Source organism: Triturus cristatus, chromosome 4_1 (genome assembly GCF_964204655.1).
Source record: "Triturus cristatus chromosome 4_1, aTriCri1.1, whole genome shotgun sequence".
In the NCBI taxonomy this organism is placed as follows: domain Eukaryota; kingdom Metazoa; phylum Chordata; class Amphibia; order Caudata; family Salamandridae; genus Triturus; species Triturus cristatus.
In genome coordinates this window covers 937,469,802-937,496,871 of record NC_140585.1, presented here as the reverse complement: position 1 = coordinate 937,496,871, position 27,070 = coordinate 937,469,802, and the positions used below count along the sequence as shown (strand labels likewise).

Genomic DNA, 27,070 nt, shown 5'->3' with positions numbered 1-27,070 from the left:
CTATAACGGGGGAATTTCTATGTTTTTGTATAGAGTGAAATGTCCAACTAACTATAACGTCCCTGAAACCTATGGTTTTTGCAGTGAATTTCTAAGGTTTTTTAAATGCTAATTTCTAACTATAACGTGTCTGAAACCTATGTTTTTTTCAGTGAATTTCAAAGGTTTTTTAATGCTAATTTCTAACTATAACGTGCCTGAAACCTATGGTTTTTTTCAGTGAATTTCAAAGGTTTTTTAAATGCTAGTTTCTAACTATGCCTACAGAGGTAGGAGATGTGAAGAAAGAAGAAAAAACACACAGAAAGAAGCAAAAGAAATGCAGAAAGAAGCAACAGAAGTCCACAAAGACGAAGAAAAGTGCAGGAAGAAGCAAGACATGTGCAGAAAGAACCAACAGAGGAGCAGAAAGAGGCCTTGTTGCAAAATCATCATGTGCCCACAACCTTTTCAAACGGGTACTAGTGGTAACTGACTCTCACTAACCAGGCCTAGAGCCAGTGCTATGCTAAAAGACACTTAGAATTCAGTGAAAACACCTACATACACTAGGGAACACTATGCATTGGGGTACCCCTGTGATTAGCATGACCTCCTCTGTAAGGCCCTAGTACATAATAGGGCAGGGGGATTAAAACTACCTCTAAGTCAGAGGTGCAGAAATATGCTACTTTAACTAGTAGTCACGTTTGTAGAGTGGTGGAGAAAGGGTGCTGGGCGTCCAACCAATGCTCAGGAGTTCCGCTGCGTAGGACTTACAGGAGGTACCAGGAGGCATTCTTGGCCCCCAAAAAGTCCCTCAGGACTAAATTGAACTTCATCCCCATCCCGTAATCTGCCTCGAGGCACGTTTGCAGAGTGGTAGAGAAAGGGGGCCTCTGAAGACGTCTTAGCAATCCCACTGTGTGGTACTTACTGGAGGTAACAAGAGGGGTAGTTGGCCCCCAAGGAGATCCTTGAGGGCCAACTTCCCAAACTATTAACTCCAGTCAGTCCCACTCAGCAGCACTGGTAAGTACTCGTACCAGGCCATACCCACTTTGCCCACCACTCTACAAACGCGCTCCCTGGCACGCTCTTGGATGGGGATTGAAGTCCCCTTCACTGCTGGGGGTCCTTTAGGGGCCAACTAGCCTACCTTTTATATCCAGTAAGCCCCACGCAGTGGGATTGGTGAGAGGTAGACAAAGGCCATGCCCCCTTTCTCCACCACTCTGCAAACGCACCCCCTGGCACGTTGTAAGTTGAGGGATTAAGTCTCCTTGAATAATGAGGGTCCCTGGGGTCCAACTAGCCCACTAGGTACCTCCAGTAAGCGCCACATAGCTGTGTTGTAGAGAGGTGTAGAAAGGGGCATGGCCTGGACCACCTCTCTGCCTCGCAGTGCAGTGTTGCTTCCTGGAAGCACCTAGTGGGCTAGTTGGACCCCAGAGACCCTCAGGATTGAAAGGGAATTAATTTCCCAACTTTAAACGTGCCACAGGGCGTGTTTGCACACATGTCACCTCAGGACCTGCTCCCTCCCTTCACCACTGTGCAAATGCACCCCGTGGCGTGTTTTAAGTTGGGAGATTAAGTCCCCTTGAATACTGAGGGTTCCTGGGGTCCAACTAGCCCACTAGGTACCTCCAGTAAGCGCCACAAAGCTGCGTTGCAGAGAGGTGTAAAAAGGGGCATGGCCTGGACCACCTCTCTGCAATGCAGGCCTGTGGCTCTTACTGGAGGTAACTGGTGACCTAGTTGGCCCCCAGTGGCCCTCAGGATTGAAGGAGATTTAATTCCCTAACTTAAAACGTGCCACAGGGCGTGTTTGCACACATGTCACCTCAGGCCCCACCCCCTCCCTTCACCACTGTGCAAACACGCCCCGTGGCGCATTATAAGTTGGGGGATTAAGTCCCCTTGAATATTGAGGGTTCCTGGGGTCCAACTAGCCCACTAGGTACCTCCAGTAAGCGCCACAGAGCTGCATTGCAGAGCGGTGAAAAAAGGGGTATGGCCTGGACCACCTCTCTGCAACGCAGGCCTGTGGTGCTTACTGGAGATACCTTGTGGCCTATTTGGCCCGAGGCGCCTTCAGGATTGAACGGCCCCCCTCCCAACAATTGCAAAGCCCCGGGTAGGTAGTGGTCCCCGGGACTCGGGGGTCCCTTACGGACCCCCGAATTTCAATATTAGTGCCCCGGGGAGGTGGCGGTCCCCGGGGCGTGGGGGGGCCTTGGAGGACCCCCAACCATTAAAAAAACAAAGCCCTGGGGGTGTAGGTCCCCAGGGCTTGGGGGGGGCTTGGAGGCCCCCCCACACCTTGCCCACCCGGGGGCTAAATAATTTTTTTAAATTTTCAGCCAAACTTCGCGCTGGGTGCGCGAATCTCGACAATTTTTCTTTTTAAAAAAGAAGCTTTTTTGGACCTTGGGGGTCCTTGTGCGACCCCCTGAGCAGGCCTAGGGGGTCAGGGTGTTTCTACCCCGCTCCCTTTTCTTGTTTTTCACGTTTCTTTTTCTGTTTTCTTGTGCCTCGGTTACCGGGGCACAAGATGGCTGCCAACACTTCCTGGTTTGGAGTGTTGACAGCCAATTAGAATAAAGCTCGTGGTCGGAAGGGTGCGCGGATCCACCGCGCCTCTAAATATCGAACTTTTATTTTTGGATTTTCTCAGGAACTACAGAACGGATTTACTCCATTTTAAAAAAAAAGGTCTCTTTCTGAACCAAGGGCTACCTTTTTGCCAATTTGGTGTCACCTCAGGCCCCACCCCCTCCCTTCACCACTGTGCAAACACGCCCCGTGGCGCATTATAAGTTGGGGGATTAAGTCCCCTTGAATATTGAGGGTTCCTGGGGTCCAACTAGCCCACTAGGTACCTCCAGTAAGCGCCACAGAGCTGCATTGCAGAGAGGTGAAAAAAGGGGCGTGGCCTGGACCACCTCTCTGCAACGCAGGCCTGTGGTGCTTACTGGAGATACCTGGTGGCCTATTTGGCCCGAGGGGCCTTCAGGATTGTAGGGGAATTAATTCCCCAACTTAAAACGTGCCACAGGGCATGTTTGCAAACATGTCACCTCAGGCCCCGCCCCCTCCCTTCACCACTGTGCAAACGCACCCCGTGGCGCGTTTTAAGTTGGGGGATTAAGTCCCCTTGAATACTGGGGGTCCCTAGGGTCCAACTAGCCCACTAGGTACCTCCAGTAAGCGCCACAGAGCTGCGTTGCAGAGAGGTGTAAAACGGGAATGGCCTGGACCACCTCTCTGCAACGCAGCACAGTGGCGCTTACTGGAAGCACCTGGTGGGCTAGTTGGCCCCCAGGGGCCCTCAGGATTAAAAGGGAATTAATTTCCCAACTTTAAACGTGCCACAGGGCGTGTTTGCACACATGTCACCTCAGGCCCCGCCCCCTCCCTTCACCACTGTGCAAACGTACCCGTGGCATGTTTTAAGTTGGGATATTAAGTCCCCTTGAGTCCTGAGGGTCCCTGGGGTCCAACTAGCCCGAGAGGTACCTCCAGTAAGCGCCACAGAGCTGCGTTGCAGACAGGTTTCAAAAGGGGCATGGCCTGGACCACCTTTCTGCAACGCAGCCCTGTGGCGCTTACTGGAGGTACTTGGTGGGCTAGTTGGCCCCCAGGGACCCCCAATATTGAACGGGAATTAATTCCCCAACTTGAAATGCACCTCCGGCATGATCGCGTGTGTTTTTTAATAGTTTTTTGGGGAAGGGGGGCTGTGTGGCCCCCTTCTTTTTACTTTTTTGGGCCCTGGGGACCTCATCACCCAGGGCCTGACCCCCTTTTAAAAAAAAAATATATATATATATTAACGGGAAGGGGGCAGCATGGGCCCCCCTCCCATGGCCAATTCCAGTCCCGGGGACCCCATCCCCCGGGGCATGGCCAAATATATATTTTTTTATTACGGAGTGGGCTGCGTGGCCCCACTCTGAGGCCTCTATGGGCCCCGAGGACCCCATCCCCCGGGCTGGCCTTTATTCTTTTTTATTTCTTCTTTGGGATGGGGGCCGCGTGGCCCCCCTCCTGGGCCACTTCTGGCCCCGGGGGCCCCAGGGCCTGGCCATTGCTTTTGTTTTTTTTCAGAGGGGGGCCACGTGGCACCCCTCCTCAGGCCAATTATGGCCCCGGGGACCCCATCCCTCAGGGCCAGCCTGCCTTATTTTTTTTATTTTTGTAGGGGAGGGGGGCTGCATGGCCCCGGGGTCCCCATCCTCCGGAGCCGGCCCTATCCGTTGGGGACCATGAGGGACCCCAATTCCCCCAAGTTACCGTCGGCTCCCTGCCTCCTGCAGGAGCCGGCATTGCTTTTCCACGAGGGGAGCTGCTGACATGCAGCTCCCTTTAATGGAAAGCAATCTGCTTTGCTTCATTGAAGCGATAGCAGGTTGCTACCACCCTGTCATTGCAAACAGCAGTGTCCTAGGAGTGGGCACCCCGGGACACTGCAGGAGTTGTCCCTGGGGGTGGCGGTCCCCAGGGCCATGAAGGGCTCCACGAGGGGAGCCGTGCGGCCCCCCTCCCAACAATTGCAAAGCCCCGGGGAGGTAGTGGTCCCCGGGACTCGGGGGTCCCTTACGGACCCCCGAATTTCAATATTAGTGCCCCGGGGTGGTGACGGTCCCCGGGGCGTGGGGGGGCCTTGGAGGAACCCCAACCATTAAAAAAACAAAGCCCTGGGGGTGTAGGTCCCCAGGGCTTGGGGGGGGCTTGGAGGCCCCCCCACACCTGGCCCACCCGGGGGCTAAATAATTTTTTTAAATTTTCAGCCAAACTTCGCGCTGGGTGCGTGAATCTCGCCAATTTTTCTTTTTAAAAAAGAAGCTTTTTTGGACCTTAGGGGTCCTTGTGCGACCCCCTGAGCAGGCCTAGGGGGTCAGGGTGTTTCTACCCCGCTCCCTTTTCTTGTTTTTCACGTTTCTTTTTCTGTTTTCTTGTGCCTCGGTTACCGGGGCACAAGATGGCTGCCAACACTTCCTGGTTTGGAGTGTTGACAGCCAATTAGAATAAAGCTCGTGGTCGGAAGGGTGTGCGGATCCACCGCGCCTCTAAATATCGAACTTTTATTTTTGGATTTTCTCAGGAACTACAGAACGGATTTACTCCATTTAAAAAAAAGGTCTCTTTCTGAACCAAGGGCTACCTTTTTGCCAATTTGGTGTAATTCTCTTCAGCAGTTCAGGCTGTAGTCGTGTCTAAAGTTTCTTATGGGAAATAACATGGAAAAAACAAGTTTAGGGACCCCCCTTTTTTCTCAGCCCCCGCTTACCGAATCACCCCGAAACTTTCAGGATAGGAGCTGACTGGAACGCCCCACTAGTTTTGAACATTTTGCGAACATTCGTCATCCGGCGCCAAAGTTATTGGGAAAACAAAATACGCTTTTCCTATGGAAACTAGGTCTTAACTATAACTACCTACTGGCAGCGGCGACATACTTATATATGTTTGTGTATACATACACAAACACATTTAATCAGGTATACATATATAAAATATTATATGTGATATATAGTAAATGCCATACAAATCAATGGTAAAGCTCCATGATGTAATGCAATGCATTTTTGTAAAGGTGTAGAAGTCAGAGCGTTGCATTGCATGTGTGGTAAAAGCACACGTGGTAACTCATATTCTGGAATTGGATTGTCTCTTCTAATGTTTGAGAACTAGTTTTGGATTTTGTTGTATGTGCAATTGGAAAGTGACTTCACAGATGTTGGGTTTTGGTAGTCTGAAGTCGGACATTAAGGGGCCGATTCCGATCCTGGAAAAATTTTCCCCGTCCGAATTGTATCCGGATTTTTTTCCATACGAATCGTACAAGTAGCGTACAAACTGCCAAGTACGATTCGCATGGGAAAAACTCCATACGAATCACATCGGGAAAATTTCCCCACACGTCCTCGGGTCGGAAATTGTGTCTGACACATCCCCGGACGATTTACCATACGAATCGGAAAAATGAAGTCCGACCGCGCAAGTACGATCACTCCCGTCCTTTCGATTTCACAACTGTCCTTTCGATTTCACAACTGTATGGAAAAAACACCGTACGGACTGAACTCCCATAGCAACCATGGAGACATGTGCCCACATACGCGCCGAACACCCCACCACAGACCCCGCATGTACGCGCAAAACGCCCCCTGGCCGCGGATGTACGCGACGAACCCCCACCAGTGTATGCATGGAGCGTACCCCCACCCATGTATGCATGGAGCGTACCAACTCCCCACCCGTGTATGTACGGACTGTACCCACACCCCACCCGTGTATGTACGGACCGTACCCCCACCCGTGTATGTACGGACCGTACCCACACCCCACCCGTGTATGTACGGACCGTACCCCCACCCGTGTATGTACGGACCGTACCCCCACCCCACCCATGTATGTACGGACCGTACCCCCACCCCACCAGTGTATGTATGGACTGTACCCCCACCCGTGTATGTACGGACCGTACCCCCACCCCACCAGTGTATGTACGGACCGTACCCCCACCCGTGTATGTACGGACCGTACCCCCACCCATGTATGCATGGAGCGTACCAACTCCCCACCCGTGTATGTACAGACCATACCCCCACCCGTGTATATACGGACCGTACCCCCACCCCACCAGTGTATGTATGGACCGTACCCCCACCCGTGTATGTACGGACCGTACCCCCACCCCACCAGTGTATGTACGGACCATACCCCCACCCGTGTATGTACGGACCATACCCCCACCCCACCAGTGTATGTACAGACCATACCCCCACCCGTGTATGTACGGACCGTACCCCCACCTGTGTATGCATGGAGCGTACCAACTCCCCACCCGTGTATGTACGGACCGTACCCCCACCCGTGTATGTACGGACCGTACCCCCACCCCACCAGTGTATGTACGGACCGTACCCCCACCCGTGTATGTACGGACCGTACCCCCACCCCACCAGTGTATGTACGGGCCGTACCCCCACCCGTGTATGCATGGAGCGTACCAACTCCCCACCCGTGTATGTACGGACCGTACCCCCACCCGTGTATGTACGGACCGTACCCCCACCCCACCAGTGTATGTACGGACCGTACCCCACCTGTGTATGTACGGGCCGTACCCCCACCCCACCAGTGTATGTACGGACTGTACCCCCACCCCACCAGTGTATGTACGGACCGTACCCCCACCTGTGTATGTACAGACCGTACCCCCACCCCACCAGTGTATGTACGGACCGTACCCCCACCCGTGTATGTACGGACCGTACCCCCACCCGTGTATGCATGGAGCGTACCAACTCCCCATCCGTGTATGTACAGACCGTACCCACACCCCACCAGTGTATGTATGGAGCGTACCCCCACCCGTGTATGTACGGACCGTACCCCCACCCCACCAGTGTATGTACGGACCATACCCCCACCCGTGTATGTACGGACCGTACCCCCACCTGTGTATGCATGGAGCGTACCAACTCCCCACCCGTGTATGTACGGACCGTACCCCCACCCATGTATGTACGGACTGTACCCCCACCCCACCAGTGTATGTACGGACCGTACCCCCACCCGTGTATGTACGGACCGTACCCCCACCCCACCAGTGTATGTACGGACCGTACCCCCACCCGTGTATGCATGGAGCGTACCAACTCCCCACCTGTGTATGTACGGACCGTACCCCCACCCGTGTATGTACGGACCGTACCCCCACCCCACCAGTGTATGTACAGACCGTACCCCCACCTGTGTATGTACGGACCGTACCCCCACCCCACCAGTGTATGTACGGACCGTACCCCCACCCCACCAGTGTATGTACGGACCGTACCCCTACCTGTGTATGTACAGACCGTACCCCCACCCCACCAGTGTATGTACGGATCGTACCCCCACCCGTGTATGTACGGACCGTACCCCCACCCGTGTATGCATGGAGCGTACCAACTCCCCATCCGTGTATGTACAGACCGTACCCACACCCCACCAGTGTATGTATGGAGCGTACCCCCACCCGTGTATGTACGGACCGTACCCCCACCACACCAGTGTATGTACGGACCGTACCCCCACCCGTGTATGTACGGACCGTACCCCCACCCCACCAGTGTATGTACGGACCATACCCCCACCCCACCAGTGTATGTACGGACCGTACCCCCACCCGTGTATGTACGGACCATACCCCCACCCCACCAGTGTATGTACGGACCATACCCCCACCCGTGTATGTACGGACCGTACCCCCACTCGTGTATGCATGGAGCGTACCAACTCCCCACCCGTGTATGAATGGACCGTACCCCCACCAGTGTATGTACGGACCGTACCCACACCCCACCAGTGTATGTATGGAGCGTACCCCCACCCGTGTATGTACAGACCGTAGCCCCACCCGTGTATGTACGGACCGTACCCACACCCCACCAGTGTATGTACGGACCCTACACCCAGCCCCCCCTGTATGTACGGTGCGAAACACCACCACCAATGGACGGTGCGGACCAATACCCTGCCCGTGTTCATACGCACCCTACCCCAGGCCCACACACCAGCACCCTCACCCAACATCGCGCATGTACGAGTCGTACTAAGCCATAGCAAAGGACAGCACTATACAACAACATGGCCCATGTACGCACCATACAGACGCAAAAAACACTCGTACTGAACCAGGACAAACCAAAAAAACACAAGGAGAGTCAATTCGATGCACACAACACCACAAAACATATCCAACAAGGCCAAAAACATCCTATACACTGACCTGCAACTGACAAACAGATAAACAGAGGCCCAAACCACTACCACTCCTTATAACACACCCACCCAAAGTTCAAACACAGCCACACCCACAAATGGACCAATAAAAAGGCCCAGCACACACAAACCATGATCCTTTGCAACAGATCCCCTACTGCCAGACCACAGAGACAATGCACTGCACCATACTATATACATCAATACACCTTACACTTGCACTCCTTCACACAACCACCATCACAAACACACCCTCACCACATTCACACACACACACCTGCACAACCACACTCACACACCCACAACCATCCACACCCCCACAACCATCCACACCCACACCCCACACCATGCCCACTAACAAGAATCCAAAGTTCACAAAGGAGGAGCTGGCGGTCCTTGTCGACGAAATCATCAGAGTCGAGCCACAGCTCTTTGGAACATTGGTCAGATGGACCAGCATAGCCAAAAAATCTGCCATGTGGGAGAGGATAGTCAATTCCGTGAATGCTGTTGGGGCCACCAGAAGGACCAGGCATGAGTGCCAAGCCAGGTGGTACGATCTGCGGAGGACGGTCCGCCGCAAAATGACGGACGACCACAACCAGGCCAACATCACTGGAGGAGGTCCGTCCCGCAGACCGGTACCCTACCATCCCTGGGAGGAGAAGGTGATGGCCACGCTGCCACCGGTGGGAGTAGATGGATTAGAAGGAGTCCGAGAGCCTGGTGAGTACACAAACAACTCACCTCACATGGGGGGAACGCCATATACAACCCAAATACCAATCATGCACGCAACCCCCCCAAAGCCTGCACCGTACACAACCACACTCCAAAAACACACACATGCCACTAGTGCCTCCATGCCCCATGCCCCAAGCAAGGCCATGCCAAGTCACAGGCCACACAAAACACCAACACAAGACAGGATGTCCCCAATGCCGGGAGGGTGGGCCTCAAAACTAACATAGAGCAACTCTGAAGCACACAACAATGCCCTCAGCCCATATGGCTTAGGGCACAGCCATACAAACAGTGTGTCCCCACACAGTACTGTTTTGCCTGCTAATGGTGGCCGCGTTGCAGGACGACATGGGTATGAAGGCACAATTTGCACATAAAAGCAGCTAATGAAGACGCATCACACTGAAAGAGTGTCAGCACACACCGCCACAGCAGCAGCGCAGACTCAGACACTCCGCCCAATGGGTGCCGGCAGAGAAGAAACAAACCCACATGAAAAAGCCAATGGCCTTTGAAAGACCTGCAAACTGTGTGTGCCCAGGAAGCTGGGCTGAGGTGACAGAGGGTGACACACAGAGGGAGGGAGAGGGGCAGAGAGAGGGACAGAGACAGAGGTGGACACAGGGAGACAGACAGAGGGAGGGAGGAGGCTGACAGAGGGAGGGAGAAAGGGAGACGGACAGAGGGAGGAGGCTGACAGAGGGAGGGAGAAAGGGAGATGGACAGAGGGAGGAGGCTGACAGAGGGAGGGAGAAAGGGAGACGGACAGAGGGAGGAGGCTGACAGAGGGAGGGAGAAAGGGAGACAGAGGGAAACCAAATCACCCTTGGGTGGTGTGGCCATGTCCGCTCGTCAGCAGGTGGACTGTGTGCATGTAGACAAGGTTTGGCACTGCGTGAACCCCCCCTTCAACCTTTGATAAACACTGGGCCATGTGTCAATCTGTGCACAAGTACATCCGTGCTGCAGGCACAAACAGAACCTTACACCCAGTATACCCACCCACTGTGTTTGTCAGAACCCTGTCACAAATTGTTAAGTTACCTACCTGCATTCTCAAATTGCATGGAAAAAACACCATTTGGCCACGTACAGTGCAACACGTAAGCCGGCTCTGCATGGCTTGCTACGCCCGCTCACTACACTGCTGACTGCGTTCACAAAAGATGCATCAACTAAGATTGTGTCACACATAGGTAAAGTGTCGAAAGCTGTGGCCAAGGGACATACCCATGCACAAGTGCACTGGGAGAGGAATGCTAGCCAAATCCAACCACCCAGAGGAACTGTGCCTAATCAAAAATGAATGAACATGAATTTCGCATATAACACAATTAACACTGTCTCTCTCACACACAGGTCAACGTCGTCGATCTCCCCCCAACACTGGGGGGAAGACTCACAGGACCAGGCTCTGCATGAAGAGGACCCCACCGGCAGCGACGACTCTCACCACTCCGTGGATGACCCGGACCAACCTGGCCCCTCTGGTGTCCAACCACCTGCAGCACCTGCATCAGGTACAACTGTGCCAACCACCACCCCCATTCCTGCCACATCCTAGGAGACACCCAGGAGTCCTGCCCGCACACAACAACACAGCCAGTCTGTCCAGGAGGGACAAGGTGCTCCGGGCACCCAGGAGGAGGCAGGCGACACCGCAAATGCCATCCCTCAGGGGTCCCGGAGACCCGATGTGCCCACAACGGCAGGCCAGGTGCAAGTGGGCAGGGGTGGTGGGAGTGGAGGACGGTGGAGGCGTGAACCTGACCAGTTGGCTCAGGAACCGGTAATGTCACACGTCCACAACATCCTGGACACATACCGGCATGACTCCAGAGGCATCGACCAGGTAGTGGAGACCCTCAATGAGATGAAGACCCTGCAGGTCGAGCATCATGCCAGTCATCTACAACACCATGGACGGATGGAGGCAAGACTGGCTGAGCTCCTGGCGGTGCAAAGGGACGTGAGCCAATCACTCCGTCAGATCGCCCAAAGCCTGGCAAACCCTCCCTGTGCCACCAGGCGTAGACCAGCACCAGAAACGGGGAGGGAGAAGGAGGAGGATTCATCTGACGGAGCGTCCCTAGCATCGTCAAGGCCTGCTTCTGAGGGTCCCCGCAGGAAGGTGGGTCATCCACACAAAAGACCGTGAGAGTAAGCGGAACATCACCATCTCCCAGGTCACCTGGCCTGGCACCTGGCCCTCTGGCCCAACAGCAGCACAGCAGCAACTGACATTCTCTGCCACATTGCCTTGCTGGTCACTGTCTGACCAATGATGACAAAGACTGTGGCACAGACTCTGATGACTTTCAATGGCAGGATACCAACTCCCCCTGTGAACTTTGGATTCTACACTCCCGCCAAGCACCTCTTGTCACCCCCCAAACACGTACCCCAGCACTAATAAAATTCATCACAATCACAAGATGATGCCGTCATTTTGCATTATTCCACTACATGTGTGTGTTGTAAAGTCAAACCATGCCTGATTTCAGAAGTAACTCCAAACATCCATACCCTGGGGTCTGAGTCTGGCACAGGACACACATGGGTCACAATGTACCATCCAAGACAGACATGGAGCACCATACTCACCCGTGATGGGCCCAACCAGCTGAGGGGGTGCCCGCACAACTGTGCCTACAGACCTATTTAGAAGAGCAACAGTCATGCGCAGAGGTCAGGGATCATGTGGAGTGTCCTGGGGTGGGAGTCCCAGGTATGTGTAGACACGTGGCAGAACCATGTCCTGCATGCTTGAGTCAGGTGGATGTGGAGAATGGTGGGCCAGCCAAGGTTGGATGCATGGAGATGGCACAATTGGGTGTTGGATCATAGTGCCACATGGTTGTGTTGTGGTTGTGGGCTGCATCCTGAGTGTGTGCGTGGATTGAGAAGGTCATCCTGCAGCTGGCAGTGATCCACTCCCCCCATCTCTGTTGGACGTTGATGTGGCCTGGTCGCCGGATGTAGTAGCAGAGCTGTGCAGATGCACCCTGGACATGTCCGTAGAGTGCAGGGTAGGATTAGACACGGATGTCGTAGTTGACATGGGGGATGGTCTCCCTCTTGCCTTGAGGTTGATGGAACTGGGGATCTTGTGCATAATGCAGAGTGTGCTGCCGCATGAGGCACAGATGCTGCTGATCAGCATAGCACATGCCAGCAAGCAATCCATGATGAACACCAGCTCGTTTGCGTGGACACTGGGTGCCCTTGCTGCAGGGCCTGCAGCAGCATGCGCCATGTCAAGAAAACAATGCCACAAGTAGCACACAAAGACAAGGATCTCAGGAAGGAACTATGCAAAAGGTGTATGTCAAGTAAGGAATGTCTGGTTCAACATGGCACACACACACACAATGGATTCACATGCAGCACAGTGGCCGTCGTGGAGACTGGCATGCCACAATACCTACACAGCCATGGACATCATGCACAATACAGAATCTAATCCCTGACAAACAGCTTGCATCTTGGTACTCTACACATAGACTCATATGCACCATCTCTGAGAACAATGCCAGACATGCCGCATGCACAGTGGCAACAGACCACCATTGACAGAGATGAGGCACCTTGGAGGCAGAGGGACACCTTTACTACTCACGTGTGTCGGAATGCTAATGCAACTCTGTCAACACATACACAGGTCATGTGGATGAACAGGTGGGACCAACACTGGCACCCCCCTTACCACCACAGATGCTGGAAATCCATGGCACTGCCACACAAGTGACGGGTTACAGCTAAACACCCCCTGCTGCTCACGGAGAGGCTGCTATACGCCATTGAGCCCCTAATGGGGAATTCACAGACCATGTCAACCCGGTGCAACCCGTATGTTTCCGAGGGCAGTGTTACACACATTGATGGCTCCATCACAATCCACAATCCCATTACAGATGACTGTCACCAAGTCTGACCATCAATTCAGGTGAATTCAGCTCCATGTCATGTGCCCCATGGTGATTCTACATGTATGTAAAGTATCCAAACATGAACAGGAGCAGTGCACACACATTCAAAACAAATACCACTCGCAAAAAGCCGTGCTGCATCCCTTACCCGAAGGAGATTTCTAACTTGTCCGTGCATGTAACGCTGATTCAGCACATGTTGCTGTGTTCATGAGGAATAGCAGGAGCACAACAATGCCACCAGCAGACAGCATGCGCAAGTACCTGTGGATGGGAGACACACCAGAAGTCAGCCAAAAGAAGCACATCCGCATACATGTGCATGTACTCGACACGTATAAGGTTGTCAACATGCTAGGTGACAATGATGACTCTGGAAAAACATTCTTCTATTGCACCATCACTCGAGTGACACATCCAAACACACCTCTGACTCACTTGGCAGACATGCAGATGGACACACACATTGCAACACTTGCCACACACGGCCCAATGTGTGCACACTCAGACACTGGAACTCACCACTAAGCAAAGAAGTTGCGTATGAGCCGACTCCGCATGTCCTCTACTGCCTCCTCCTCCTCCACATCACTTGCCTCGTGACCAAGCCCTTCATCCTCCACGGGTGGATGGTCCTGCTCATCTGGATCCAGGGTGAGTGGCACAGCTTTCTCCACTGCCATGTTGTGCAGCATGCAGCACACGAGGAATATCTTGCAGACCTTCACCGGTGCATATGGGAGTGCGCCACCGGTCTTGTGGAGGCAACGGAATCGGCTCTTCAGGAGGCCAAACGTCCTCTCTATCACTCGCCTGGTCCGCCCATGGGCGTTGTTGTAGCGGTGATCGGCAGCCGTGCTGGGGTTGCGGAGAGGCGTGATCAGCCATGGCATGTTGGGATAGCCAGCGTCCCCTACATGGAAACATCATGGACAACAGTGGGTCAGGAGAAGCAGTAAGACAGGAAGATGACGTTAAATACAGGACTGCCAGAGTATACCCACCAACAATACATGCTCGTTCGTTGCGCAGCTGCAGCTTCATTTCAGGCACCCTGCTACGCCTCATGATGTAGGCATCGTGTGCTGATCCTGGAAAACGAGCACAGACATGTGAAATCACCATGTTGGCAAGACACACCACAAGGGCATTAATGGAGTGGTAATGCTTGCGGTTCCTATACGCTACCTCCTGTGCCTGTGGTGGTACCAAAGCCACATGTGTTCCATCTATGGACCCAATGACATGGGGCATCCCTCCCAGGGCATAGAACTCACGCTTGACTCCTGTCAACTGCTCAGGAGTTGGGAATTTTATGAACTCATCCAGGTGATCCAACATGGCCTCTAAAAAATCATGCAGAACACGGCTGCACATGGTTTGGGACATGCCACCGACATGGGCAATGGTATGTTGAAAGGTACCCGTGGCAAAGAAATGTAGGGCTGCCATCACCTTCATCTTGGGTGTCAGTGCAGTAGGATACCTGTGTAGCGGTTGGAGGTGTGGTGCCAGCCGTGTCATCAAGTCCTCAATCAAACGTTGGGGGAAGCGGTAGCGGCGTATACAGTCATGTTCCCTCAGGTCAGCCAAGTCCGGAATTGCTCGAGGGAGAGGCGGAGCCCTGCAGTGAATTAGAAGGGACAACGAAGAGTGAGTACAGTACACCACCAATGTCAATGTACTGAGCACATTCTCAACAGGCAATACACATATGCTACATACAGAGTCAGGTCTGTGCAATATGCCCTGGACACGTATGCCAGGCATGTGACACTCCTACCAAGAGCCAGCTACAAACGTTGATTCTCAACCTCAATATGCCATGCCATGAAACTAGCTGTGGGCCAGTGTAAGTGAGCAGGCAGACGCATTACAGGAGTTACAGACATCCAAATATGTGCAGAAGAAGGATGTTTATTGTACAGACAGGTTGCGGAACACGAGAGGCACAGGTCACATGTCATAGAATAAGGACAGACCACACACCTTGCCATGAAGGATTACATGTCAAGACTGATCACACATACATTGAGAGTATGCAGATATGTCCTTGTTTTGAAACTCCGTGTCGATGCATACATACACACCTTACGTCGGATTACACATGTGTGCTGGTGTGCGTAACAGTGTGCCATGCCCATCTACACACAGACACATGTTGGTTGCAGCAACTGCAGATGCATTTGACCAAACACCTACAGCAAACCTATGGGAACACATGACACACACATGACATAGCTACAGCGTGCAACGCGGGCATTCACTTGTCAGGGGTAACATTCCGTGTACCTTGCATCAGGGGACATTTGCGGGTGTCGGTGACTGTGCCATGCCAGTGACGCATGGCTAACCAAGTCTGTACTACATGCACACATGTCAAAGGAGTGAAGGAGATGTGTGGCACATAGGGCACCATCACACGTGACATGTGTACACAGCTCATCATACTTTAATTAGCTTCACACCTCAGGAGTATAGTGCCACATCACAGCCTGACCCACCTGTGCCCGACACATGTAGTACTGCACAGACAATGCCTTGATGTCCAGCCTTGGCCAGGTATGACAGCTCAATTCCTTCCTGTGTGCCGCCTGTCACCACTGTCAGGTGTGAAACGCACCGTACATACGCTCTGAGGGCATGTGTAGGGTCCCTATCACTATGGGAGTGCTGGCATATGCATACACCACAGTGATACGGACCGTACACGCGTGTGTAGGGTCCCTATCACTATGGGAGTGCTGGCGTATGCGTACACCACAGTGATACAGACCGTACACGCGTGTGTAGGGTCCTTATCACTATGGGAGTGCTGGCGAATGCGTACGCCACAGTGATACGGACCTTACACGCGTGTGTAGGGTCCCTATCACTATGGGAGTGCTGGCGAATGCGTACGCCACAGTGATACGGAACGTACACGCGTGTGTAGGGTCCCTATCACTATGGGAGTGCTGGCGTATGCGTACGCATTCACGGTCTTCCCCGACTTGGATAGGCGCTTACTGGAGAAGCAGCAGCAGGAAGGGGGTAGGTACATGTGTGTTTGTTGTGTGTCACCAGCTTTTGGTAGTGCGCAGTTGCATGGATACACTGCCAGGGTTTACATGTGCAGTGCATAACCAGTTCCCCAAAGTAAACCGGTGCTGTTCTTCCTCCCTTCCCCTCCTTGCCATGTGTTCCCTGGTCTGTGTGTAGTCACTCTTGCACAAGGTAATCTAGGCTGGCAGTAAATCCAAGTGCCCAATGCTTGCGGCATCATGTGTGGGGGTGGAGTGTGACAGGTTTTGGTACCTTGGCTGTGCCCTGGCCAGTTCAGTCATTGTGGGGTCCATGTCAGTTGGCACTCATGCTGAGTCCCAACATAGGAGTGTGTCTTTAAAGTGTACTGCCTTCCAGCATGCATGCCCAATGTTGTGCCCTCTGACATGATGTCCATGAGTGGGATTAATGCATAGTGCAGGGACGGTTGCTTCAGTTGCAGTCATATCCATCCAGGACCATGGAGGTGTGTGGCCACTACCGTGCCCTGGGGCACCTTTTCCTAGGTATCATGTGTGTCATCCAACTATGTGGACATTTTCTGTGTCTTCGGCATAGGTTGGGCTCTGTGGCATTGTACCCTGGCCTCATCTGTATTGACGTAAACTGTGCTACATGGGTCCACTGTACAGTGTGACCCAATTTTGCTTGTGCATACTCACAGTGGGCAGTGCCTGTGTGTCTTGGAACAACAATCTGATGATGGTTGATTGTCAATGATATATGTGGACAGGCGCACCAGGGGTAGTTTGTGTACAATCAGGATTTCGTGCAGGCCATGTGTTTTTATCCCAGAGTAAGAGGTGGAAGTACTTCCTCTGTCACAATCACATTGTCTCAGGTAGGGGGTGCTTTGTGCGGGCAAGGCCTACATGTCCAAATCTGAAGTCCCCCTGCTAGGTCTGGCCTGTGTGTGATGTTTGTCTGGACATACACTCAAGGTGCAGTGACCCAGTCATGTTGTGCATGTTTTTATGTATTGGCTTTGCAGCATGTGCAAAAAGTTAATAGACATGGTTCCTGCTCATCCCTTTTATGTCAACGCTGTGTGGTACAGATGCTGTGCACGATAGTTCCCAGAGCCTGGCTCCTCTGTCCTATTTGATGACAAGTAATTTGCTGTTGGGTCATGCTCTCCATTGTTTCTCAGTGGCATGGTGGGTCAACCAGCTGGGTGTTGCAGGGCCTACATATGTACCTTGTGTTGAAGATGTTACTCATGTTGCTTTTCAGGCTATGCACTGTGACCTATGTCGATTTGACTCATGTGACATATGTATACAGGTGTCTGATCATTTCCTGTCTCTTCACCTTGCCCACAGCATCGTCGGGGGACTCCGAGGGAGACACTGGCACGGACCGTGAGGAGGGAGCAGGCACCAGTGGCAGCAGTGCTGTCTTGTCTGGCACATCAAGTGGCACGGAGGCCCAGGGGAGTGAGGCGGAGGACCTGTCCAGTTACACCACCGACTATGACGCTGACGGGTCCGAGGCTGAGCTCCCAGAGGGGGCGGAGGCTGCTCCCACAGCTGACAGCCGCACTCGATCTCTGCCCGCCCCCTCGATTCCCATCACCGGCCTCCCACTTGCTCTGGTCCCTTCCCGCCGTGCTAGGTCACCACGTGTCTCCTTCTTGCCAGGCACCGCACCCCCTGCCCCTGTCTCCACTGCTGCCGCCAATGCAGAGTCTGTGGACATCCTGCGCCAGTTGCAGGTTGGTAAGACTGCGATGCTTAATGTCCTCCATGGCCACACACGAGTGCTCACCCAGATGGAGGCATACATGGAGGGCTTCTCAGCTGCGCAGTCTGACCAATGCCAGTTGCTGAGGTCCATTGACTCGACACTGACTGCAGCAGTGGGTCTCCTGCAGCGCTACGTCCCCCCCCTACCCCTGCAGCATCCACACTTGCCACTCCCATGCTTGTCCAAAGCACACCCAGACGTAGCCATGCACGCACCCCACCAGACACAGGCACCGCACCACCGGGGAAGGCCAAGCGCACACCTCCTCTCACGCACACACAGGGGGAAGTAGGCACACCCACTGGGTCGGGGGGCAAACGTAAGACACGCAGCCACAGTGGGAGTCCACATTCATCCCAACCCACTGCCTCCAAATCCACTCCCCTCAGCTCTCCTGGCCAGGATTCCACCAAAGACTCCTTCATGGCCGCTCTGTCCCTGAGCCCCAAAGTGACACCACCCCGCAAGCGGTCAAAGGAGTCCCCGGTCAGGGTGGTTGTGTCCCCCCCCCCTGTCCACACCCTCCCCCAGTGGCGCTGCGACCCATCCCTCCGACCCCCCCCTCCTTGGGACCTGTGGTTCCTTCAGGTGCAGGGGAGACGCTGGGGGACCTTGCAACCGTGTGCAGCGCCATTCTGACCTCCACCTTTGGCGCTGCCCCACCCCCTGTGGTGGAGTCCTCCGTCCCTGCACCCACAACACCTACCCTTGCCCCTCCAGTCCCTGCGGTGCCTGGTCCTTCCCCCCCACATGATGCCCCCCCTTCTGTGGATCAAATGGACATGTGAACTGTGCAGGCAAGTTAGGGGACACACGTCCCGATGTGTACCCCCCCAGGACTTTGCTGATGGCCTGGCCCATGGGCCTTGTAAATAGTGGACATTTATACCAATTTATTTTGACTGCTGAATAAAGCATTTTGTTTTTCTTTTGCACACTACTGCTTTTCTGGTATTGCTGTTGGTGGTGCTGCTCCATGTTTGAGGTGGGGATAATGTGTTAGGTGTCTGGCAAATGTAGTGGTGTGCTGCTCATGGGATGGACCCTGGTATCTGTGTGCCATCACAAGGTATTTGCGGAATAACTTTGTTCATGTATGCTCTTACTGCATGGTGACATTGTCCCAAGTTGTGTCCCTTCCTCTGTGGACCCTGACATCTTCCCTGCAGGGTGTTTCCTAATTGTTGTGCTGAGCTGTGTCTACATATCCTTGGTGTATGACGGATCCGTTCTACTTTGGCCATGCATGCTGGGCAATGTCTCCACCTGCATCATTTGTGGCATCCTTGGTGGTCACTGTACTTGTGTGTGGAGTATATTGAAGTTACTTCATGTGGACATGTTCCCTTTTACACACTATGCATGTCTGTACTCCCAGCCTCGCACACATGTTACGTGTTCTGCAGGGTCTTTGAGCACCTGACTGACTATTGTGGGCATTGTATCTGTGGGTACTGCACCCTTTTTTTTCCATGGGCACTGCTGGGAGGACTCTGCACACACCCCTCCTGTGTCTGGGCACTGCTGGGAGTGATAGGCACCCACCCCTCCTGCGTCTGGGCACTGCTGGGAGGACTCTGCACACACCCCTCCTGTGTCTGGGCACTGCTGGGAGGACTCTGCACACACCCCTCCTGTGTCTGGGCACTGCTGAGAGTGATAGGCACCCACCCCTCCTGCGTCTGGGCACTGCTGGGAGGACTCTGCACACACCCCTCCTGTGTCTCAGCACTGCTGGGAGTGATAGGCACCCACCCCTCCTGCGTCTGGGCACTGCTGGGAGGACTCTGCACACACCCCTCCTGTGTCTGGGCACTGCGGGGAGGACTCTGCACACACCCCTCCTGTGTCTGGGCACTGCTGGGAGTGATAGGCACCCAACCCTCCTGCGTCTGGGCACTGCTGTGAGGACTCTGCACACACCCCTCCTGTGTCTGGGCACTGCTGGGAGGACTCTGCACCCACCCCTCCTGCGTCTGGGCACTGCTGGGAGCACTCTGCACACACCCCTCCTGTGTCTGGGCACTGCTGAGAGTGATAGGCACCCACCCCTCCTGCGTCTGGGCACTGCTGGGAGGACTCTGCACACACCCCTCCTGCGTCTGGGCACTGCTGGGAGGACTCTGCACACACCCCACCTGTGTCTGGGCACTGCTGGGAGGACTCTGCACACACCCCTCCTGTGTCTGGGGACTGCTGGGAGGACTCTGCACCCTCCCCTCCTGTGTCTGGGCACTGCTGGGAGGACTCTGCACACACCCCTCCTGTGTCTGGGCACTGCTGGGAGTGATAGGCACCCACCCCTCCTGCGTCTGGGCACTGCTGGGAGGACTCTGCACTCACCCCTCCTGTGTCTGGGCACTGCTGGGAGGACTCTGCACACACCCCTCCTGTGTCTGGGCACTGCTGGGAGTGATAGGCACCAACCCCTCCTGCGTCTGGGCACTGCTGTGAGGACTCTGCACACACCCCTCCTGTGTCTGGGCACTGCTGGGAGGACTCTGCACACACCCCTCCTGTGTCTGGGCACTGCTGGGAGTGATAGGCACCCACCCCTCCTGTGTCTGGGCACTGCTGGGAGGACTCTGCACACACCCCTCCTGTGTCTGGGCACTGCTGGGAGTGATAGGCACCCACCCCTCCTGCATCTGGGCACTGCTGGGAGTGATAGGCACCCACCCCTCCTGAGTCTGGGCACTGCTGGGAGGACTCTGCACCCACCCCTCCTGTGTCTGGGCACTGCTGGGAGGACTCTGCACGCACCCCTCCTGTGTCTGGGCACTGCTGGGAGGACTCTGCACCCTCCCCTCCTGTGTCTGGGCACTGCTGGGAGGACTCTGCACACACCCCTCCTGTGTCTGGGCACTGCTGGGAGTGATAGGCGCCCACCCCTCCTGTGTCTGGGCACTGCTGGGAGGACTCTGCACACACCCCTCCTGTGTCTGGGCACTTCTGGGAGTGATAGGCACCCACCCCTCCTGTGTCTGGGCACTGCTGGGAGGACTCTGCACCCACCCCTCCTGCGTCTGGGCACTGCTGGGAGGACTCTGCACACACCCCTCCTGTGTCTGGGCACTGCTGGGAGGACTCTGCACCCACCCCTCCTGCGTCTGGGCACTGCTGGGAGGACTCTGCACACACCCCTCCTGTGTCTGGGCACTGCTGGGAGGACTCTGCACACACCCCTCCTGTGTCTGGGCACTGCTGGGAGGACTCTGCACCCACCCCTCCTGCGTCTGGGCACTGCTGGGAGTGATAGGCACCCACCCCTCCTGCATCTGGGCACAGCTGGGAGGACTCTGCACACACCCCTCCTGTGTCTGGGCACTGCTGGGAGGACTCTGCACACACCCCTCCTGTGTCTGGGCACTGCTGGGAGTGATAGGCACCCACCCCTCCTGTGTCTGGGCACTGCTGGGAGGACTCTGCACCCACCCCTCCTGCATCTGGGCACTGCTGGGAGGACTCTGCACACACCCCTCCTGTGTCTGGGCACTGCTGGGAGGACTCTGCACACACCCCTCCTGTGTCTGGGCACTGCTGGGAGGACTCTGCACCCACCCCTCCTGCGTCTGGGCACTGCTGGGGGGACTCTGCACACACCCCTCCTATGTCTGGGCATGTACGGTCGGGACATACACGGGTGTGAGTACGCTCCGGACAAACACTGGTGGGGTGTGGATACGCTACATTCATACACGGGTGGGGGTACGCTCCATTCATACACGGGTGGGGGTACGCTCCGTACATTCACGTACCCACGATTTGCAGGCCTGGGTAAATACCGTACCCAGGCCTTCAGAGCGTGGGTACGTGTCGTACCACGCCCACCACTACGTCACCCCAACAATGGCGGTATGGCCCGTACCCACGTTCTAAAGGCCTGGGTATGGGCCGTACCAGCATTGTTGGGGTGATGTAGGGGTACGCGTGGTACGACCCGTGCCCACGCTCTGAAGGGCTGGGTACGGTGCATACCCCTACGGCACCCCATTGGGTGTCTGCACCGTACCCAGGCCTTCAGAGCGTTGGTACGGGTCGTACCACGCCCACCCCTACGTCACCCCACAATGCTGGTACGTACCGTACCCAGGCATTTAGAACGTGGGTACGGGCCGTACCGCCATTGTTGGGGTGACGTAGTGGTGGGCGTGGTACGACCCGTACCCACGCTCTTAAGGCCTGGGTACGGTATGTACCGGTATTGTTGTGTTGCCGGTTCGCGTCAACATCCACTTCCGTTATGGCGGACGCTGGCTTTGCTGGACACGCCCCCACCCCCTCGAGGTGACCAGGTCCTGCAGGTCAGGTTTGTCCAGGGCATGTGTAATTTGTGACTTGGGTGGGAGCTATGTGTCCTGCCCCTGCCACCCCCCTTTGCCCCTGGGTGTTATTCTGACCTTCTGCGGCATCTGCGTTGGTGCCTGTAGAGCAGGTGGACTGCTATGAGGGCTGGGATGACACGTAGGTTCGGGTCCATGGCTGTCCGTCGCGTACAGGTGCTCCTTGTGCGCGTCGTCCTGGTTTCCCGGCAGTTTTTGGCAGGCGGAGAATTTTATCCGTGCGGGGTGACGTCCGTGCGGATCGTACTTCCTGGTTCGTGAACCGCAGGCTGAATGCATCCCGACGTCACATCGGCGCTGTCTCGGATCACATTGGTATGTATTTTTTCGTCGGTCTGTGTTTTTTACGAATCGTACGGAAATGGTGTTTCCGTGGGAATCGTACTTGCATGTTTGTAATGTTTATTTCCCAGGTACGAGTCGGATGGAGAAAACGCTCCGACCGACGGTTCATACCCGGTTTCTCCAGGATCCGAATCTGCACCTATGTGGGAGACTAAACAGAAATTTGATAGTATCCATGAAACAGAGACTGAGTGGGTTATTAAATGTATTATTGAAAAGTGGAAACTTGACAGGCCGCCCTAGGACCATTTCTCTTGCACCTGTCTTTTTTAAAATGTTTTCAATGGATTTGTAGCCTTTTGCACATAATTTCAGTCTTGTAAAGCACAGTGAGTCCTTTTGAACACTCAACTTTAGTTCACTTAAGGCACTGGTGGCTCGTCTGCAATGGCAGAGGAGCGTTGCCCCACTGTCTGGCTCAAAGCCAGCAAATGTAAAATAAAACGATACTCTTCGTTTTATTTCACATTTGCCGGCTAGGGCAGTGGTGTTGGGAGGGGCGGGGCTTAGGCATGGTAGGAGGGAGGATAAGTGCTATGTACACTCCACTCCCTAAGTGAGCATATGTGTTTTAGCCAGCTGTCTCAGGCTGACCAAAATACACATGCACACTTAGGGTTTCTCCAGCCCACCTGCATTGAGCAGCCAGGCTGGAGAAACCCCACAGACTCCCTGGTCTGAGCAGGGCATCTTCCCTGCCTGCTCAGACCAATCCCAGCCCTGCTCTGCAGCATGGGGATTGGATGGGACTCTGCGTCCTAGGGGCTGTTGGGACCCAGGAAGAGGAGAGGTGGCAAACACGATGATGGAGGCAGCCGGCCACGGCAGCATAAGGTACATTTTGTATTTTTTTTTAAATATCGCATCCCCCCGGGTGACGCCTCCTATGAGACCCCTCCCGCCCACCACCCTCTGTTTATAGTGGCCGTTGCTGCTTAAAGGGCCATATCTACAAACACGTTTCCATAGACACAAAATGGGTAAAACCCTTTGTTTCATTGGGCCCTAGTCATTTTCAAAGAGTGCGGGGACATTTTGGTGCACAGTGGTCTTTTTGTGTTCATCACTGAGACAGTGATTTTTGCAAGCTAAAATGAGATCTGTGCTTCATGGTAGGGTGGGTTATGGAGGGATTCTTACTTACTCAGTAGATGGAGCAATGACGTATGTTGTTTTGGTTCTTCATCACCTGGAAAACACAACGTATAAATTAACAAATGTAGATACAATTATAATCATTACAGAGCTTGCACCTGACATAAAATAACTGTTCTGCAAAATAGTCAGTAATTTAAGTTACAAAACGTCTAAAGAATGACACCTACTGCTGACATGGATGACGGCAGCACAGTTACTCTCTCCGATTAAATCTGAGATTTACCAACATGGGGCAGTAGAATGCTTCATGCACATCTAGGGGCATATTCACAAGAACGTGTGCTAACCATTGCAAAAGTTACTTAACACAATCTCCAACATCTCAGTCGATAGTGGGAATCCAACGCTGTGTTAACCAGGAATTCACAACACGGTGGTACCATGCGATAGTCACCAGATAATATGTCAACTGACCACGTTAAAAACAACGCCACGCCGCAAAAATGTGAAACGCTAACACAAACAATCCTGGGATGAGGCCAATCGCGATACAAAAAGCCACAAAAACCAGTCGCAGGCCTGCAAATCCCACTCGTCTGGCAGTAAAATGCACTATAAAAGCTACAAAAACTACACACCAGAAAGAATCCAAATGCGTAGCAACATGGATGCACCCCGACCCAGCACAGAGGCCAACGCACACCCCACAAGTCCCACAGACCACCAGCAAGGAACAACGTGGCCGGGTAAGGCCAAGGAAGATGGGATGCAGTCCGCAGGAAAACAAGACCAGCGTCACGGAGGTGACAGAACAAATACCAGCAACTGCCCCACAATCAGACTACCTGGAATGCAGCCGGTGTATCGAGGAGGACAATGGATGAGGCCAAGAGGTGCTGGCATGACCTGAAAACCTAAACCAGTCCCAAAGCCGCTGCTAACAGGAAGGCAGCAATGGCGACAGGAGGTGGGAGTCCTGCACCACAGAAGGAGCTGGAGGAAACGAAGGCCAGTCTTCAGTGTGGAGACGGTGCAAGGAGGTGGGAGTACAGACACAGCTCGAGAGGACCTGACACAACAACAATAGGGTGAGGATCCAACAGGGACTGAGGGGACGGGGGGAGATGGGCACAATGGCACAGATCCACAACGAGGTGTAGCACACTGCACAACCACAATGACACAGTGACTTGTCCCCATCCCCGTGGCACACTGCAGTACACACACATAGCAATCACAGCACATCCAATGACAATGTGGCAGAAAGTGCAACACCGACACTGCAGAACAGGGGACACAACTGGGCCCACCCATGTGCAGAAACAGCCTAACCACATGTGACAGAGCAGGGAACTGTGAGATGCATATGTACAGGTACAACCTCACATCAGTCATGTAGTCCAAATGTCCATTGTCCCAAACCAAATTGCAAGCACCCCCAAACAGTCACAGGGTACATTGTCACACAGTCTGCATGTCTACAAGAACAATGCGCTAACATAAATGTCAACACAATGTCAACATGCTTCTCCCCTTCACATTGCAGAGGGACGAACAACACCTCCAGCAGGTCAGACCAGACAACCCATCCGTGATGCTGGAGACGAACACCACACCTTCGACACCGACGCCCTACAACAGCCCCTGGATATCCCATGCAACCCACCACCAGGACCAGGGCAGACAAGCTACTAAGAGGAGAACCCAGCCCCTGCAACAGACCACACAGCATGGAGCACCCACAAGCACGGCTGGCTCACAACACTTCACCGACCCACAAATGGCACCCCAATGCTATGTGTCAGAACACCAAAAGGAGGTGGCCCAACAGGTGCGGGTGTAGTCTGAACCCATGGAAGGCCAACTAGAACACATACATGGCTGTCTAATACCCTTCAGGGACCATCTACACCCCACAAAGGAGACCCACACTGCCATAGAGACACATGCAGATGCACATTCCCAGTACAGAACCACGCCCAGGGGCACGCACATATCAGTCACACACCCACATTGGCCCTGTGTACGACGGCACAGTCAATTCCCCTTACAAATTGAGTGGGTGACGACAAAGCTACATGTCCACGTTCTAACCCGCTGCCTGCGGTGACATGTCTGCATCTGCTGTACACAGCACAATGTAATGTCATATGGCCCAGGACCCCCATGCATACAACAAGACCACAGGGACAGACGCATATATCATGTTCAACTGGCTACAGGCACGTGCGCCCGGTCCCCTTTATTGGCAGGGCCACATGTACAGTGACGCCTGTGCTGGATGTGTGTGGGATTAGTATAAGCCAGCCCTCAAGGAGTGCTTAGTGCTGGCAACAACTTGAACAGTGGACACCAGTGCAATGGAAACAGAAAACACAAGCATAACCGAGTCAACTGCAGAGTAACATGGAAGGAGGAAGGACAGAGCTCACCCAATGTTCAGTCAGGAGGTTCCGTGAGTTGCAGTCCACTGAGGTAGGGGCACTAGAGATGAGCGCGCTCATGTGAAGAAATTGCTTCGATTGTGTCCCTTTGTGTTAGTCCTGATGCAGATGCACTGGGGTGTGTTACACCTGCATCAACTTCATTAACATCCCAGGTCTCCCACACTGCCTGAGGTGACAGTTGGGTACGCAGTCCACAGCGCAATACCCAGTAATAGATCCGGGTGTGTAGCTTGATTTCCACCTCCAGTCTGCATTTCTGCCTTGGGGATGTTGCCTCCTGCCCTCCCATTGTCTGTGACTTCTCCCGTCCGCAGACTTACCACATCTTTCTCATCATAGTCCCAGGTCTTCCCCACTGCATGAGGTAAAATTGTTGTGTGCTCTGTCCACAGCACAGTACTCAATCAGAACAGGTCCATGAGTTGTGGTGCACAGAGCACACCACCACTGGACGGTGACTTACGGTGCAGTGTGATAGGGACACAAGAGCTGAGCGGTTCCTCGTCGATGTCCAAGGTGAATGAAGCGGAGTTTTACAAGGGACAGTGGAAGGTGTTCTTCCAGGGCCTGATGCAGAGGGCAGAACCAAGCAGACACAGGCAACATGTAGTAG

General features: G+C 54.1%; 1 protein-coding gene across 1 annotated transcript in view; it reads right to left on the bottom strand.

Moving 5' to 3' along the window:
- The window catches only part of LOC146855870 (uncharacterized), a 149,390-nt gene that overhangs the window by 62,077 nt on the left and 60,243 nt on the right, over nt 1-27,070 (bottom strand). Inside the window, exon 4 of the mRNA XM_085650671.1 lies at nt 24,057-24,101. Within this exon, the coding sequence (XP_085506797.1) occupies nt 24,057-24,101 (45 nt within the window). The remainder of the gene's footprint in view (nt 1-24,056; nt 24,102-27,070) is intronic.